This window comes from Bidens hawaiensis, unplaced genomic scaffold (assembly GCF_021521415.1).
Source record: "Bidens hawaiensis isolate Kalapana, Puna unplaced genomic scaffold, B.hawaiensis_p1.1 tig00058942_1, whole genome shotgun sequence".
In the NCBI taxonomy this organism is placed as follows: Eukaryota; Viridiplantae; Streptophyta; class Magnoliopsida; order Asterales; family Asteraceae; genus Bidens; species Bidens hawaiensis.
The window spans coordinates 59829-74725 of NW_027506424.1; the positions used below are offsets into that span (position 1 = coordinate 59829).

Sequence of the window (14897 nt, forward strand, 5' to 3'; positions counted from 1 at the left end):
CAAAGAGTAATAATTTATTTTTCAATTATAAACGGAAAAAAGCATATAACTTAAGGCGAACTCTTTTTCAAATAACTTTATTGAATATTACTACGTTAACATATAAAGTAAAAGAAAAAAAACTTGTTTATTTAATTAGTAATTGTATTAATCGTTTTGTTTTATTTGATAAGTGCTTTTAATGCTCACCTTTTCCTTTACTTTTTAGTCATTGTATAATTTTCTGCATCATCTTTTTAGGTAAAGCGTCGATAAATGTAATAACATTATATAACACTTATAAAATATAAAAAGGAGGTACCAATTAAAATGATAAATGCCAAGCAGTATAAAACATAACAATATTAACATAAGGCATCCATATTAACGTTTTCAAGCCATAAAAACCATATGGGTTAGGTAAAGTTGCGTGCTATAAATAAACTTGATTTCCTCTTTAAAATTAGGTTTTAAGAAAAAGTAAGATAGATCTTAATTGTGTATACCGTATAAGCATATAAGTTGTGTGTATATATTATACGTGTACACACAATAGAGTTGAAAACTTGAGAAACAACTCGTCAAACTAATCCGAAAGCAAAATTTCGATGATAATGGCTTGATTTTGTTCTGTTTTAATACTCATTTTTTTGTTTTTATTTACAATAATAAAATTATTTGTTGACGAGAAAATTATAATAAAATTATAAATTGACGAGTAAATATATGTGTTTATAATTGTTTGGTAAATGAAACATAAGTGTGGTGTTACTTGTTTTCTTCTAATATCTTGAAGGATCAGATCCTTCTACTTTAATAGTTTAATACTTTTGCACTAACATGCTTTTTATTTTAGTTTCATTATTTTCATGTTTTCTTTTTTTTTTTGTCTAAATTAAACCATTTTTTTGCTAAATTATTTTTTATGTCTTTTTAAACTATTTTAGTTGCATTGTTTTTACGTTTATTTATTTATTTATTTTTGCTAATTGTTTTTAGGACGGCCAACAAATCCTTCAAATCGGGATACACACACCTTTCGATCCGAGGAGAACTCTCACCTAAGGCCAACGCTCGTGAACACTCACCCGAAGGCACGACAACACGGTAAATAACTGTTCAGTTCAAGGATCCAATTAGTGAACGCCACATACTCTTCTAGTCTTTTATTATCACTTGATGCCACCGAAACTAAATGATAGGAGCATGAATCGAACCTGGGTCACATGAAATACCAAGTCTCTCCATTACCACTTCACTACAAACTCCTTGGTTTAAAATTTATATTTATAGGCATTAAATATTTTTCTTATTGTTTATATTTTATAAAATTTTTTTACCGGCCATATCTGAACATATGGTTATTAATGTCTATACATATATAAATTCTTGTATTTTTATATAAAAAAAGCATTCAAAGATATATATATAAACGAAACCCCTAAAATCCTACGTGTCGTGATGTGGTCGCTCCCCCTTTTTATGGAAGCCACCAGATTGTTTGATTTTTAAATGAAGGTCTCTCATTGATTTAGCCCAAATTCATGGGTATGGGTCTTACCAAAACCAGATAGCTCTTAAACGGGTATAACATCTTATTAAATTAAAAATTAATCTTACCAATCATTTGATATAAAAATCCTACAAATTATGGATATACTAAAATTTAATATCCAATTTAAAAAGAAAAATATATTATTTATAATTAATAAACAATTTTATAGTAAAAACATAAGCGGGTCATGGGTCACCAAATCCAGATAGCTTTTAAATTGGTTATAACATATCATTTATTTATGAAACTCTTTCATAATCAAACCCTAAGTATATTATTAACTTTCTTACAATAAAGAAAATTAAAATCCAAAAAGTAAATATTAAAAACGAAAAATGTAAAACAACAATTTTCTCAAGCCATCAGATTGCTTTATTTGTAAATGAATGTTTCTCACGCATTTGACCCGAATTCACGGGTAAAGGTCTCACTAAACCTAGATAACTCTTAAATGGGTTATAACATCTCATTATATTAAAAATTAATCTCATAAAATATTTGATATGGAAATCGTATAAAATATGGATATGCTAAAAATTAATATCATATTTTATTTAAAAATATATATTATTTATAATTAAGAAACAATTTTATAATAAAGAAAATAAGCGGGTAATGGGTATCACCAAACCCAGATAGCTTTTAAACCGAATTATAACATATCATTTATTTGTGAAACAATTTTATCATCAAACCTCAAGTATATTAATTATTAACTTTCTTACAATAAATAAAATTAAAATCCAAATATATATATATAAATATTAAAAACGAATAACGTAAAACAACCCCCGTAATACGGAGGATAAAATCTAATATATATATATATATATTATGAAATCAGTCATAATCAAATATAACTTTTTTTACTATATTAATTAGTAAAGTTTGTGACCCCTTTACGTACCAAGGAAGATTTTCCATCCAAAGTAAACTATAGATCTAACTTTATATCGATTTTGGGAAATCACTTTTGTTCGATAAAGTTATAAAACTAAAATGTGGGTTGATCATTAAAAGATTATATATTTATTATTATTATTATTATTATTATTAATTTTAATAAGAGTAAACTACAATTTGCATCGCTATAGTAGAAGGACGAAATCAACTTGTAATCATATTTTTAAAATTTAATCTCTTGAACTTCTTTTCTTATATTTCCCAAACATTTTGAGTTCTGTCATCAAATAGACAGTTCTCTATTAATAAAATGTTATAAAGATGTTAATACCCTTGTATCCCGTATACACCTTGTAGTCCTTATGGTTGCATTGTTTGCTTTCCCTCCACATTCGAATAAAGTCTTACTCAATGTTTGACTTTAAAGTTGACTGCAAATTTGACTTTAACTTTGACTTCATATTTGATTGGATCAGACCCGATAACATTTATAATGACTATGATTCAAGTTTGACCATGCCTTTGACTTCAAATTTATAGTTGTAATAGTTGATTTTGACCTGATTAGACTCGATAACGTCTATACCGACTTTGACTTTTTCTCAACACCAGACTAGACACGATCAGCATAAAACATCTATACTAACTTTAACTTTAATTTGACTTGCATTGTTAACCGGAACAACAATCAAAATGGTAACCAAAACAACATATCATGACAAATTGATGTATCTATTAATTTTTAAATTTGAATTATGTGAGATGTGATGTTATGGAGTGTTCGACTTTGTGAGACACACGCACACACATGCACGCACAGAGGGGGGGGGGGGGGGGCATAGAGAGAGAGGGAAGGATTTGGATTATGGAGAGAGAGATGTTTAGAAAACTATGTACTCAATAGAATGTACTTATAAATGTTGCATCAATGAAAAATAATTATACATAGGAGAAGAGATTACCATAGACAATTACATAACCATCGTATAACGTAAAATAAATAATAAGATTTGTGTACTTAAAATTGATTTTGTATCTAACGATTCTAATGTGCTTAAGGCGTCGTAATCTTTGGTCATGAAAAAAATCGATTATTTATGTATCTTAATAATATAAAAATATTGAATCTTCATTTTCTTTATAATCTATGGTCATGCGTTCTTGAATATTTACTATGTGAAACGGTGTCATTTAATATGTAAACCCACAAATACAACTAGCATAACGACTTGACAAAAAAGAAATCTTTTGTGATATACTCATTTTGAAATTGAAGCCCCAAAATACAAAACTCTAGATTGTTCAATTGAGCATTTGATTTCCCCTAATATTCAACTTTTATCAATACCCACAAATGAGTGGGATGCTGGAGTGGAGTGGTGACGACAGTGGTGACCGGGGTGGGTCGGCGACGATTGTGGGAGGGACGACGATCGGTGGGCGTTGGAAGGCGGCGACTGCGGTGAGTGGTGAGTAAGAAAGGAGAGGGATACTGAGTGATCAGAAAAGTTTGATGTAAAGCGAAAACATCCTCTCATATTAACACTGCTAATAGATAGAGGGACATATTTTGTCATTCCACAAGACTACATGGACTCAACTGGTTCATTTTTCTTTGGAGGGGGTGTATGTTTGGAATTGAGTTTGAAAAATACTTATTGGTGTTTTCAAAAACCAATTAGTTAAAAGGTGTTTGACAATTACAATTTTTTTAGCTTTTTTAAAAGGTTAAAAAACAGCTTTTCAAAAACCCCAAAAGCTGGCTTTAAAATGACTTTTTGAAAAAGACAATAAGCAAGTAGGCATTTTTCAAACTCAATCCCAAACATGCTCATGATCCAACCCTCACACCACATGGATACAAATTGCAACTCCCTCGAGAAGAAATAACATAAAAGGCAGGACTCGCTTCAAGAATATTCTCAAGTTAGATTAATCTCAACCAACTGAAAAAAAATGAGATTACTAATCTCAGCCAACTGAAAAAAATGAGAGTACTAAAATCCATGTTTCCTTAACAAAATCGTTTTAAAAATTGATCTGCAAAAGTAAACATAACTTACTTGCTACCAAACCAAGCCCACATCTCAATTGGCTAATTCGGAATCTCGCATATTTTACCGAATTTTCGGGATCCAAAGTCCAAACCCAGTAGAAATAAAACAGACTCCCACCAAATTAAAGTCAGTCTGTTTAAGTCAGAAAAAGTCAACAGTGCAATTGCTGAGTGTTCCACCAATCACAGCTCACCTTCTCTCTCTATATATACATACATACATACATACACACACTCATTTATATCTATATCTACTATATCTATACATCAAATCTTCTCTCTTAAATTCTGTTCACGGAAAACAAACTCAACTCAACGTCTCATTCACAGCTATTCAAATCTGTTTACATAATTAGGTTTAATTGAAGATTGATAAATTGAGTGATTTGAATTGAATAGAGATCGGTGAGATTTGAGAACAAATGGAGCAGAAGCACATTTTGCTGTCGGCATTGAGCGTTGGAGTAGGTGTAGGTGTCGGAATCGGAGTTAATAAGTGGAGTACCGGCGGCGTTGACGACGGTGTTACGGCGGCGCAAATTGAACAGGAGTTGTTACGGATTGTTGTTGACGGTAAAGATGAGAAGGATACGCTTAAGGAGTTTCCGTATTATCTCAGGTATAATACGTTATTGATTATTATTATTATTATTATTATTATTATTATTATTATTATTATTATTATTATATCTTCAGATTTCAAATCTATACGATTAAGTTGCTTGTAATTTGTTAAAATCGTTTAAATGATTGGAGGCTTGGAGGACCAATTTTCATGAAAATGAACATTTTTTTTATTATTTTTTTTTTCAAATTCTCGTTTGGGCGAGAATAGTACATAATTGACATGGCATATACTTTCGCTGACTCGGCGAAAATGTAATAAAATATTAGTATTATTTTATTTTGGGTGAGAATTTTAGTTTTACTCTCCACGTCGGCGAGAACTGGGTATTTGGCAATATGCTATTGGTGAAATAAACTTGTAAAATGATGGAGTCCATGTTCATTTTTGTTAAAATGCTTGGTAAATTGGTTAGATAGGTGATTTTCCCTTATTTTGTTAGATTTCTGTTACGGACGTGCTATTTGTGTGTGAATGAGAGAATCACGTTTAATATTATGATTATTATCGATTAGACCGGATTTGTAACGGAATTTGGTAAATGTTTCATCTTGTTGTGACATGCTCATGAATTTGACTGTAATTGTGATGAATATCTTGTGTGATTAGGTATGGACAATAAGTTTGAAGTGACAGTTGTGTACTACAAGCCATGTGCTGTATATACTTTCTCATAAATGTTAATCCAAAATTATGCTATTTGTCTGCTAATGAAAGAGAATTGTTACTGCAAATTCGTTGTTTGGATCGTTTGATAAACGTATGATTTAATTCTATTTGAATTACATGTGGAATTTGTATGTGAATGATAGAGAAGCTCGTTTAATTTTATTGTTTTTGGCAAAATTAAGAGCATCGTAAATTTTTGACAGAATTTTGGACCTACAAGTCAAGGACTGAGATCGAGGCTAGTTTTTTTTTTCTTTTTTAGGATTATTGTTTTTTGTATTTTTTTACTTTGTCTTTTTATGTTTATATTTTCGGTCTAAGCTTCTTGTTTCCGTCCACGGCAATTACAGGGAAGTATTGGAGTATATTATTATTTATGGTTTATTAATATGAGCCCATGGGTCCAGTTTAGGTTTCTAAGGTTTTCTAGTGTCTCTATATATTGTAATCATTTATTGAGCAGAATGAATCAATTAAGTATTTTTTTTCTTGTGGTGACATTTTTACAGTTTGTATTCAGTAACTGCAATTCTGCCCTATCTATCATCATCTTCTCGAATTTCACTGTAAATTCTGATGAATATCTTGTGTGATTATATAATATATGAAGTCAATAAGTTTGAAGTGACACTGACAATTGAGTGTACTACAAGCCATGTGCTGTGTACTTTCTCAAGATGTTAATTCATAATTTCTTTTGGATTAATCTCATAATTGAGAAATAAGCTCTTCTTGGTAAGCTGTCACCATTTGAAATTTGGAATTAGAAGGTTTTGAAAGTGACACCGGTTGTAAATTTGAAAACAAAATCTGACAATTGGTATTTATCATGGATTGTATTTCATATTATCACTTTTTTAAAGTATTGTTATCGAGCCGTGGGTCTCACTGGAAGCAGTCTCTCTATTCCTACGGGGTAGAGGTAAAGCTGTCTACATCTTACCCTCCTCAGACCCTACCATAGCTTTGCTATTGGTGGGATTTACTGAGTACGATGTTGATGATGATGATGACTTTTTTAAAGTAGTTTAGAATTCAACCTTTAAAGTTTGATGTATTTCTTGTACCAAACTAACAATTCAACCTTCCTTTTTGGTTGTTAAATGTATGCCAGTGAACGAACACGGTGGTTATTAACAAGTGCTGCCTATGTTCATTTGAAGCATTTAGATGTTTATAAGTACACCAGAAATCTTTCACCTGCAAGCAGGGCTATATTACTCTCAGGGCCTGCTGGTAAGTCATATTTTCCCAGCATTTGAATGCTATAATTCAATTACTCTTTGGTTAAACTTATTGTGTTCTGTCTTTTTTCTTGTGAAGAGTTTTATCATCAAAAGCTTGCAAAGGCTCTGTCACATGACTTTGAGGCAAAGCTGCTAATCTTAGACATTGTAAACTTTTCCGTAAAGGTACTTTACCCACAGATGCAGACTACTTTTTTCAAGCTGATGTACTAATGTTTGACATTTACCCACAGATGCAAAGCAAGTATGGTGCTAAGAAAGACTCTGTAAGTGAAATATGGTCAATTGCTATTTAATGATTTTCACTGAACATGAATATCTTATGCTATAAAGTTTCTTGTATATATAGTCTGTTAAAAGGTCCATCTCTGACATGGCATTGGAGCGAGTGTCAAGCTTACTTGGATCGTTCTCTGTGGCAAAGGAAGATGGTGGAGGTATGTACATAGTGTATTAAAAGATATTTATCAAATATAAAAAATAAAAGAATAATTGATTGATATTTGTTTGTATGTTGAAGAACATGCATGTTCATCATGGTGACACTCACCAAACTTACTTTAGTTAGTAGTATTGTGTACTTCAGTTCTTCATCATGTTAAGCAATAAGCATGCTTAGTTTCCAAATAAGTGGTTGGCCCTATATGTTCATATTCATTGAATGGCTATGTACAAATGCTTTTTAGTTAAATTAACTAAAATTTTGTCCAAAAGGTTCTAGGGATGCTCATATTCCAAATAAGTGGTTGGCCCTGATAAAACTTATCACTAATCTTTACTTATTCTTTTGTTCCTTTGAACAACTTTGTATGATATGCTTGCCAACACTTTCAGGAGCTTCAAGTAAGCCAAGCAGTGGCATAACTTCCAAATGCAGGTATGGCTGTGACATCAGCATCATCTGAATATCTGGATCATAAAACATTCATTTGGCCATAGTTGTTAAACATGAATTTCATCATAAATCTTGCAGGAACACAGAAGCTATCAATCATCCTCTAAAGCATCATAAGAATGCCTCTGTTTCTTCTGATGCCGGTGCCATCGGTTCCCCCTGTCCTTCAAATTCAGGTACCTATCTCATCTTCCATTGTTTCAGTAACAGAAATGGCTGCTATTGTCCTTTAGTAATTGATGCCATGGTATATAAGGTCATTATGCAAGTTGACCGAAAGTTGTTTGATGCATGAAACCTTAAGAAACATACATATTAAGCTAACATGTGTAACCGAACAATGTGTTCATAACTCTATATGTTACTAATTTGCTCAATTATGTTTACTCTTATTAGCTTCCCTCAAGCGCATGGGCAGCTGTCCTTTTGATGAGAAAGAGTTTTTGCAGGCATTATACAAGGTACATTTCAATAATATCTAGAAAATTCCCACAAAATTAACATTTAAGTTAAGGGTTTATTACACCAAAAATGTATCTTACTTTCACCTTTTTGTCATTGTATGTAAGAAAAATGTCATTTTCTGACATAGTATCTAATAAAAATGTCATTTTCCTTCACATAAAACATTGCATATTTGTGTAACTAGCATTTAATTGATTAATCACACCCCTATAAATGTATCTATACACTTACTTGCAGGTTCTGGTCTCTTTTTCTGAAACAAATGGCATAATACTCTACATAAAAGATGTAGAGCGATTTCTGCAATCTCCACGAACATATCAATTATTTGAAAAATTGTTGAAAAAATTATCCGGCTCAACATTAGTTCTTGGTTCCCGGATGTTGGACCCAGATGATGAATGTACAAACACAAAAGTCAACGATAAAATTGCTTCCTTATTTCCTTACAATATTGATATAAAACCTCCTGAAGATGAGTGCCATTTCATAAACTGGAAAGCACAATTAGAAGAGCAAATGAAAGACATCCAATTTCAAGATAACAAACATCATATTGCTGAAGTGTTAGCAGCAAACGACCTCGAGTGTGACGATTTGGGTTCAATTTGCCACGCGGACACGATGTTCATCAGTAATTATATAGAGGAAATAGTGGTTTCTGCCCTTTCTCATCATTTGATGAGTGACAAAAATCCAGAATACCGAAATGGAAAGCTCGTTATATCATCTACTAGGTACATGCAAATTAGACAATATTTTTGTATTAGGATTCTTAACATATTTGTTATAATAATTATGATCAATGAGATCACTAATGACAAAACCTTCTAAGGAGTGACACTGTGCTAAACACCATAGTAAACCTCTTGAAGGCGATGTACCCAACTTATTGGTGGGTCCCATGAGTTTACCCGTTCTCATGGTAAAAGAACAATAAAGGATAACATTATTATTGCCATAAAATAAAAACCATCAAAATGATGTCTGATTACTGATCCTTGCTGTTTTTCAGTTTGTCACATGGATTGAACATCTTCCAAGAGGGATATGGTGGAAAAGATACTCTAAAGCTGGAAACAAATGCTGAATCATCAAAGGTTGGTTGCAGCTAGGGTTTTGTTGCATATGGTAAAATTGGGCCTGGTTCGGGTTGGGTCAAAGAAAGTCAACCCCAGTTTTTGGTGAAACCAGTTCGGGCTCCAACCCGTTTTTTCTTTCTTTCTTTTTTTTTTTTTTTGGTGGAAAGAGGATCGGTTTTGACCGGTTTGAAACCGTATCATAACCGGTTTGGTTCAGGTTTAACCGGTCTCAGAGTATAGGGTTGCAAACCGATATCAACCCTACAGTTTGTTTATGGTTCAATGAACGTGTTAGATAACGGGTCAATATATTATATATTTTTTAGTTCGTAGTGACACGTCTGGTTGGGTTGACCCACAATTTTCTTTTTTTCTGTTGTTTATAACATAATCATTAATAACCAGTGCATTCGTTGTGACAAAAACAATATTTTTATAAATCGTAATACTACAAGTTTTCTAATAAATCGATGTAGAAGGTTATATTGGTTTAGAAATACAATTCTGATTTTGACCCATTTTGTTAGTATAAAGTCAATTAACCAAATTGAACGTGGTCATTCAGTCAAAGTCATTAGTCAGTTAAGAGTTCAGGGGCCATTCAGTCATTATGCAAAGTTATGGTGTTTTAAGTAGAGATTGAAGATGTTTCTAAACTTGAGGGGCTATTTGTAACAAATTGGAACTGAAGTTGTTAATTGTTCGTTAACCTCATCAATTTGGTTTAGGGTTTAGATAGTCTTCCGAGTTCAGTTCAATTCGCATTAATAGTTCTTGTAATTTGTTTCCAATTTTGCTCCTGTAACTTCGCTTCGATCATAATTCAATAACAATAATCATTTGATTCCGATTATTCGCTTAGTAATTCTCTGGTGTTCATCAACACATTTTGACTCATGTAGGGATCAGATGGGGATGAAAATGCTGCATCAAAATCCGATAACAAAAACGAGACAGAAAAACCAGCTTCTACGAAAACGGTATATCCTTTTGTGTTACTTTCTTTAAATCAAATTCTCATAAATAATTTCAAAACAAAAATGCTATAAAAACCACTTGAAACAGGAGGTCCCAGACAACGAATTCGAAAAACGCATACGACCCGAGGTCATTCCCGCCAACGAGATTGGCGTAACATTCTCTGACATCGGAGCACTAGACGAAATAAAAGAATCCCTCCAAGAACTAGTAATGCTCCCTCTTAAAAGGCCCGACCTTTTCAACGGCGGTCTTCTAAAACCCTGCCGTGGAATATTATTATTTGGCCCTCCAGGAACTGGTAAAACCATGCTGGCAAAGGCAATAGCAAACGACGCCGGAGCAAGTTTTATTAACGTCTCGATGTCTACAATTACGTCTAAATGGTTTGGTGAAGATGAGAAGAATGTGAGGGCTTTGTTTTCACTGGCTGCGAAGGTGTCTCCGACTATAATATTTGTCGATGAGGTTGATAGTATGCTTGGTCAACGGACTAGAGTTGGAGAGCATGAGGCGATGAGGAAGATAAAGAACGAGTTTATGTCGCATTGGGATGGGTTGTTGACGAAGCCTGGTGAACGGATTCTGGTTCTGGCGGCGACTAATCGGCCGTTTGATCTTGATGAAGCCATCATTAGACGGTTTGAACGCAGGTATGTTCATAAATATGGGCATTGGTGGCATTACCTTTACATGAGTACATATCGTGTTTAACACGGTTAAATATAAACAGTTCAATAGTATATAACAGACGTGGCATTTTAACACAATTAGTAACAAAGTTAATGAATAATAAGAGTAATAAACATAATAAAATAAAAAATTACAATTTGTGAAATCTTAAAAATCAATCGGTAATGTTTTGACTATTTAAAAAATTATAATACTAAGTCGTTAGTAAACGGGTCTTTAATGTGTCATGTTAACTTCTAACACGATTGCTGATAACAACCGACGGTTTTGTTTAATGATTTTTTGTAAAACCGAACTTTCGGTTCAGTTTCGGTTTTGAATGTAATTAAAACCGAAAAAACCAAGCTGAACCCCTTTTACGGATTTTCAATTTTTATTTTGAATTTATAAGTAATTTATAATAATTTAATAACAGTTTAACCCGATATTTTAAGCCGAATATACAATAATCAATTAAATATTATTTAACAAAAAGACTTAGGCCCAAATTTATTATTTTGGCCTGATTTTTTCTCCAGGCCAAAAATTTTCAAACCGAAATGGCAAAACTCGAAAAAAAGAACCAACCCGAATCAGAACGCTTTTCAAAAACCGAAATTTCGGTTTTTGGTTCAATTTGAGTAAAAAAACTAATATTTAACCTTGTCATTAATATGTCGACTTGTTTATGACCCGAATCCGTTTATATCGTATTGATGCATATTTGGTGTACAGAATCATGGTGGGTCTACCATCGGTGGAAAGTAGGGAAACGATATTGAAAACGCTCCTTGCGAAAGAAAAGGTAGAAGACTTGGACTTCAAGGAGCTTGCGGTAATGACAGAAGGATATAGTGGAAGCGATCTTAAGGTGTGTTGTATTTCATATTATAAATATAGAACCGCGAGAACCACATAAACACTATATATAAGTGATTATTATGTGGTTCTCTTTATATATAAAACTGGCAAGGAGTATTGGCATTAACTACTGAAACAGAATTTGTGTGTAACAGCAGCTTATCGGCCCGTGAGAGAGCTGATGCAGCAAGAGAAGCAAAAAGATGTTGTAAGTTACTCTTTTTTTTATATGTACAATACAATCCTTTTTTTCCAAATTTTATGTACTTAATAAACGTATTTCCGTTTCAGAAAAAGAAAGGAAGCGATGAAGAAGAGAGCGATAGCGTTATTAAACTGAGACCTTTAAACATGGAAGATATGAGGCAGGCAAAGAATCAGGTAAACTTTATTTCAAAATGTTTGACTTTACGTTTGACTTTAACAAGTTAAATATGATATAATATGATATGTGACGTGTGGATTTGGAGAATGGTTACAGGTGGCAGCTAGTTTTGCGGGAGAGGGGTGCGTAATGGGTGAGCTGAAACAGTGGAACGAGTTATATGGCGAAGGAGGTTCAAGAAAGAAAGAACAGTTAACTTACTTCCTATAAGTGGTTGTAATGGTTTATTATTGTTGGGGTTGAAATGTGATATGTAGCATAATAATTATGTTATGTCTATTGGTTTGGTTTTGTTATGTGATACATCTAGACAGTGGATTGGGGATTGGGACTTGTTAAATCTTGATTTATTGTAAATTATATGGTTTGATTTTTAAAAAGTTAAGCTTAGCATAATTGTGTGTCTGATCTTAAAATAACCATAGGTGAAATGTAGCATAATTGTGTGTGCTGAACTAAAAATAACCATAGGTGAAATGTAACATAATTATGTATTTATCTGTGCTAAACTTAAAATAATCGTACGTAGTTCGGTAGTCATATGTTTTGGTTTTGTATATTGATGTGCACACATGTTGATAACTTTAAACAAAAAAGTAGTTAAGAACTTAAGATTTGGTAACGAAAACGTGTTCAACCTAATAGCCCACTTTAGGAAGAATAAAGAAGCATTACAATGGGTAAACCCTTCAGATTTGCTTTTACGGTGGCTAGCAGTGGTCGGCTGATTGTAACGTAATGGGATGGCGGTTTGAGATGGGTGTCATGGCAGTGGCAGGACATCGGCTAGTAAGTGGCGCAATGGCAGAGGGTGGTGCTCACCCATTTTTAAGCTATCAAATTTTATAACATGCTGTATGATCTTAGTAAACTTAAATAAGTTTGAAAGCAGTTGTATAATTATAACACCCTCGAATAAGCCCATAATCTAACACCTAATTGACACATTTTGCAACAAATGAATCACAATCGTAAATCATCATGCCATAAACGGTCCTACATCGTCCCAACTATATTTTTTTCTTTTCTTGATTAAAATGCGTAACCCTTCCTAAACACGGTTCTTTTAGGACCAACCAAGGGTATGCTACATCCATAGTTATCAAAAGCGCTCGCCTGATGCGCCGACGTGCAAACTTTAGGTGAGACGCAACGATACCGCATTGCACAGTCAAAGGTGCTCTTATGCTAATTTTCTGGCCAAAAATGACTTTTCCGGCCATATTCCTGCTAGTTTCCGAAGAATTTTACAAATTACTGACAAATTCTGTCTGGAAAAGATTCGTGTTTGCATCACCGGAGAGCAGAAGTTGAAGAGGAAAGAAAGATGATAAAACGAAAATAAGGACTTTGCTTAAAACTTACCATTAACAGTGTTTTTGCTTAAAAGCTGCACAAAAGAAACTGTTTCAGTAGCAATAAAATTCATTTTTCTTTCAAAATATTTTAAATAGCTATAGCAATTACACAATTATATATTTTTATATGTTAATTATTTTACACAAATTATCTTAAAAAAGTATAATTTTATTTTGAAACTAGTTAGATTATTTTAATACCATACTTAGTTCTATAAATATATTTAGAAAGTAATACTAATTTTATATACTTACAATATAAATCTGTTATTTTTCCGAAGCCTAGTATATTTTATTTCTCTTTTAATTTATTTAAGTACGTTCTTTTATTTCTCAGGCCCTCGCTTTTTTACACGTTGCATCTAGACCCCATGCAAGACCTGTGCGCGTCTTGACTGCGCCCGACGTCTTTGATAACCACAGGGTACATCCATTGCTGCTACTCTTTTTGATGCAATTACCATCAGTTCCATAGTTTCCACAGTATAGTCTTAATACTCTGGTGGGTATTCAAATAAAGGGGAGCACCTTGCTATCATGAAAAAGCTGGCTGTTACCATAGTAGCGTATCGCTCTGAAAAAGAAAAAGTTTATGTAATCGGAAAAAGGGTTACGGTTGCGGAAACCAGAGAAAGTCAGGAACCATCGGTTACCTTTTGAATCAAAGTAGCGACGAGCCGAGTATTACGACTACAGGGGGAGAAGAGTCTCAGTTAGAGAGTTATGCTATATCTATGGTACCCCCATGAGACTTTCCAGCTCGAGGCTAGAATCTACCAACACTTTATTATCACACTAGGCTAGCAGTTAAGGTACGCCCATGCTCATAAATGAGCCAGCCGCTGTATCTATTAAGTTCTACCTAATTTGAAACCAAGCTCGGCTTAGCTAGTAAACAACCAATTGAAGCTGGCCTGAATCCTGATTTGTAAATGATCCAAAATTATGAGTGCTTCCAAGCTTTTTTTAAGCAAGTTTCAAGTCATTACTTCTTTGAACATATGTAGACTGGGTGTTGACAAGCAAGCATTAATTAAAATTCAATTATTGAGCTAAAACTAAAATATAAATTACAATCTTAAATTGTTGTTTTCATGAAGTGACTAGCAGAGCAGCCAAATGAATCAACATTCATGGCAACTAATCGTATCAGCGAACCAATGAAAC

General features: G+C 33.1%; 1 protein-coding gene across 1 annotated transcript; it reads left to right on the top strand.

Moving 5' to 3' along the window:
* The first annotated feature begins 4886 nt into the window (after positions 1-4886).
* LOC143617816 (uncharacterized) lies at positions 4887-12588 on the top strand. Its single transcript, XM_077090254.1, has 15 exons — positions 4887-5112; positions 6902-7023; positions 7111-7199; positions 7268-7300; positions 7384-7475; positions 8008-8105; positions 8326-8390; positions 8632-9131; positions 9410-9494; positions 10379-10456; positions 10542-11107; positions 11862-11997; positions 12127-12195; positions 12279-12368; positions 12469-12588. Exons 1-15 carry the CDS (start codon positions 4916-4918, stop codon positions 12580-12582), a joined length of 2334 nt encoding a protein of 777 aa, XP_076946369.1. The 5' UTR covers positions 4887-4915; the 3' UTR covers positions 12583-12588.
* The last annotated feature ends 2309 nt before the right edge of the window (positions 12589-14897 follow it).

Bases quoted from the DNA above. Each gene is read 5' to 3' on its own strand.
- LOC143617816 (XM_077090254.1), top strand. From the start codon at position 4,916: ATGGAGCAGAAGCACATTTTGCTGTCGGCATTGAGCGTTGGAGTAGGT. The intron at 5,113-6,901 runs GTATAATACGTT...AATGTATGCCAG, and splicing joins GAGTTTCCGTATTATCTCAG to TGAACGAACACGGTGGTTAT. The intron at 9,495-10,378 runs GTTGGTTGCAGC...TGACTCATGTAG, and splicing joins CAAATGCTGAATCATCAAAG to GGATCAGATGGGGATGAAAA.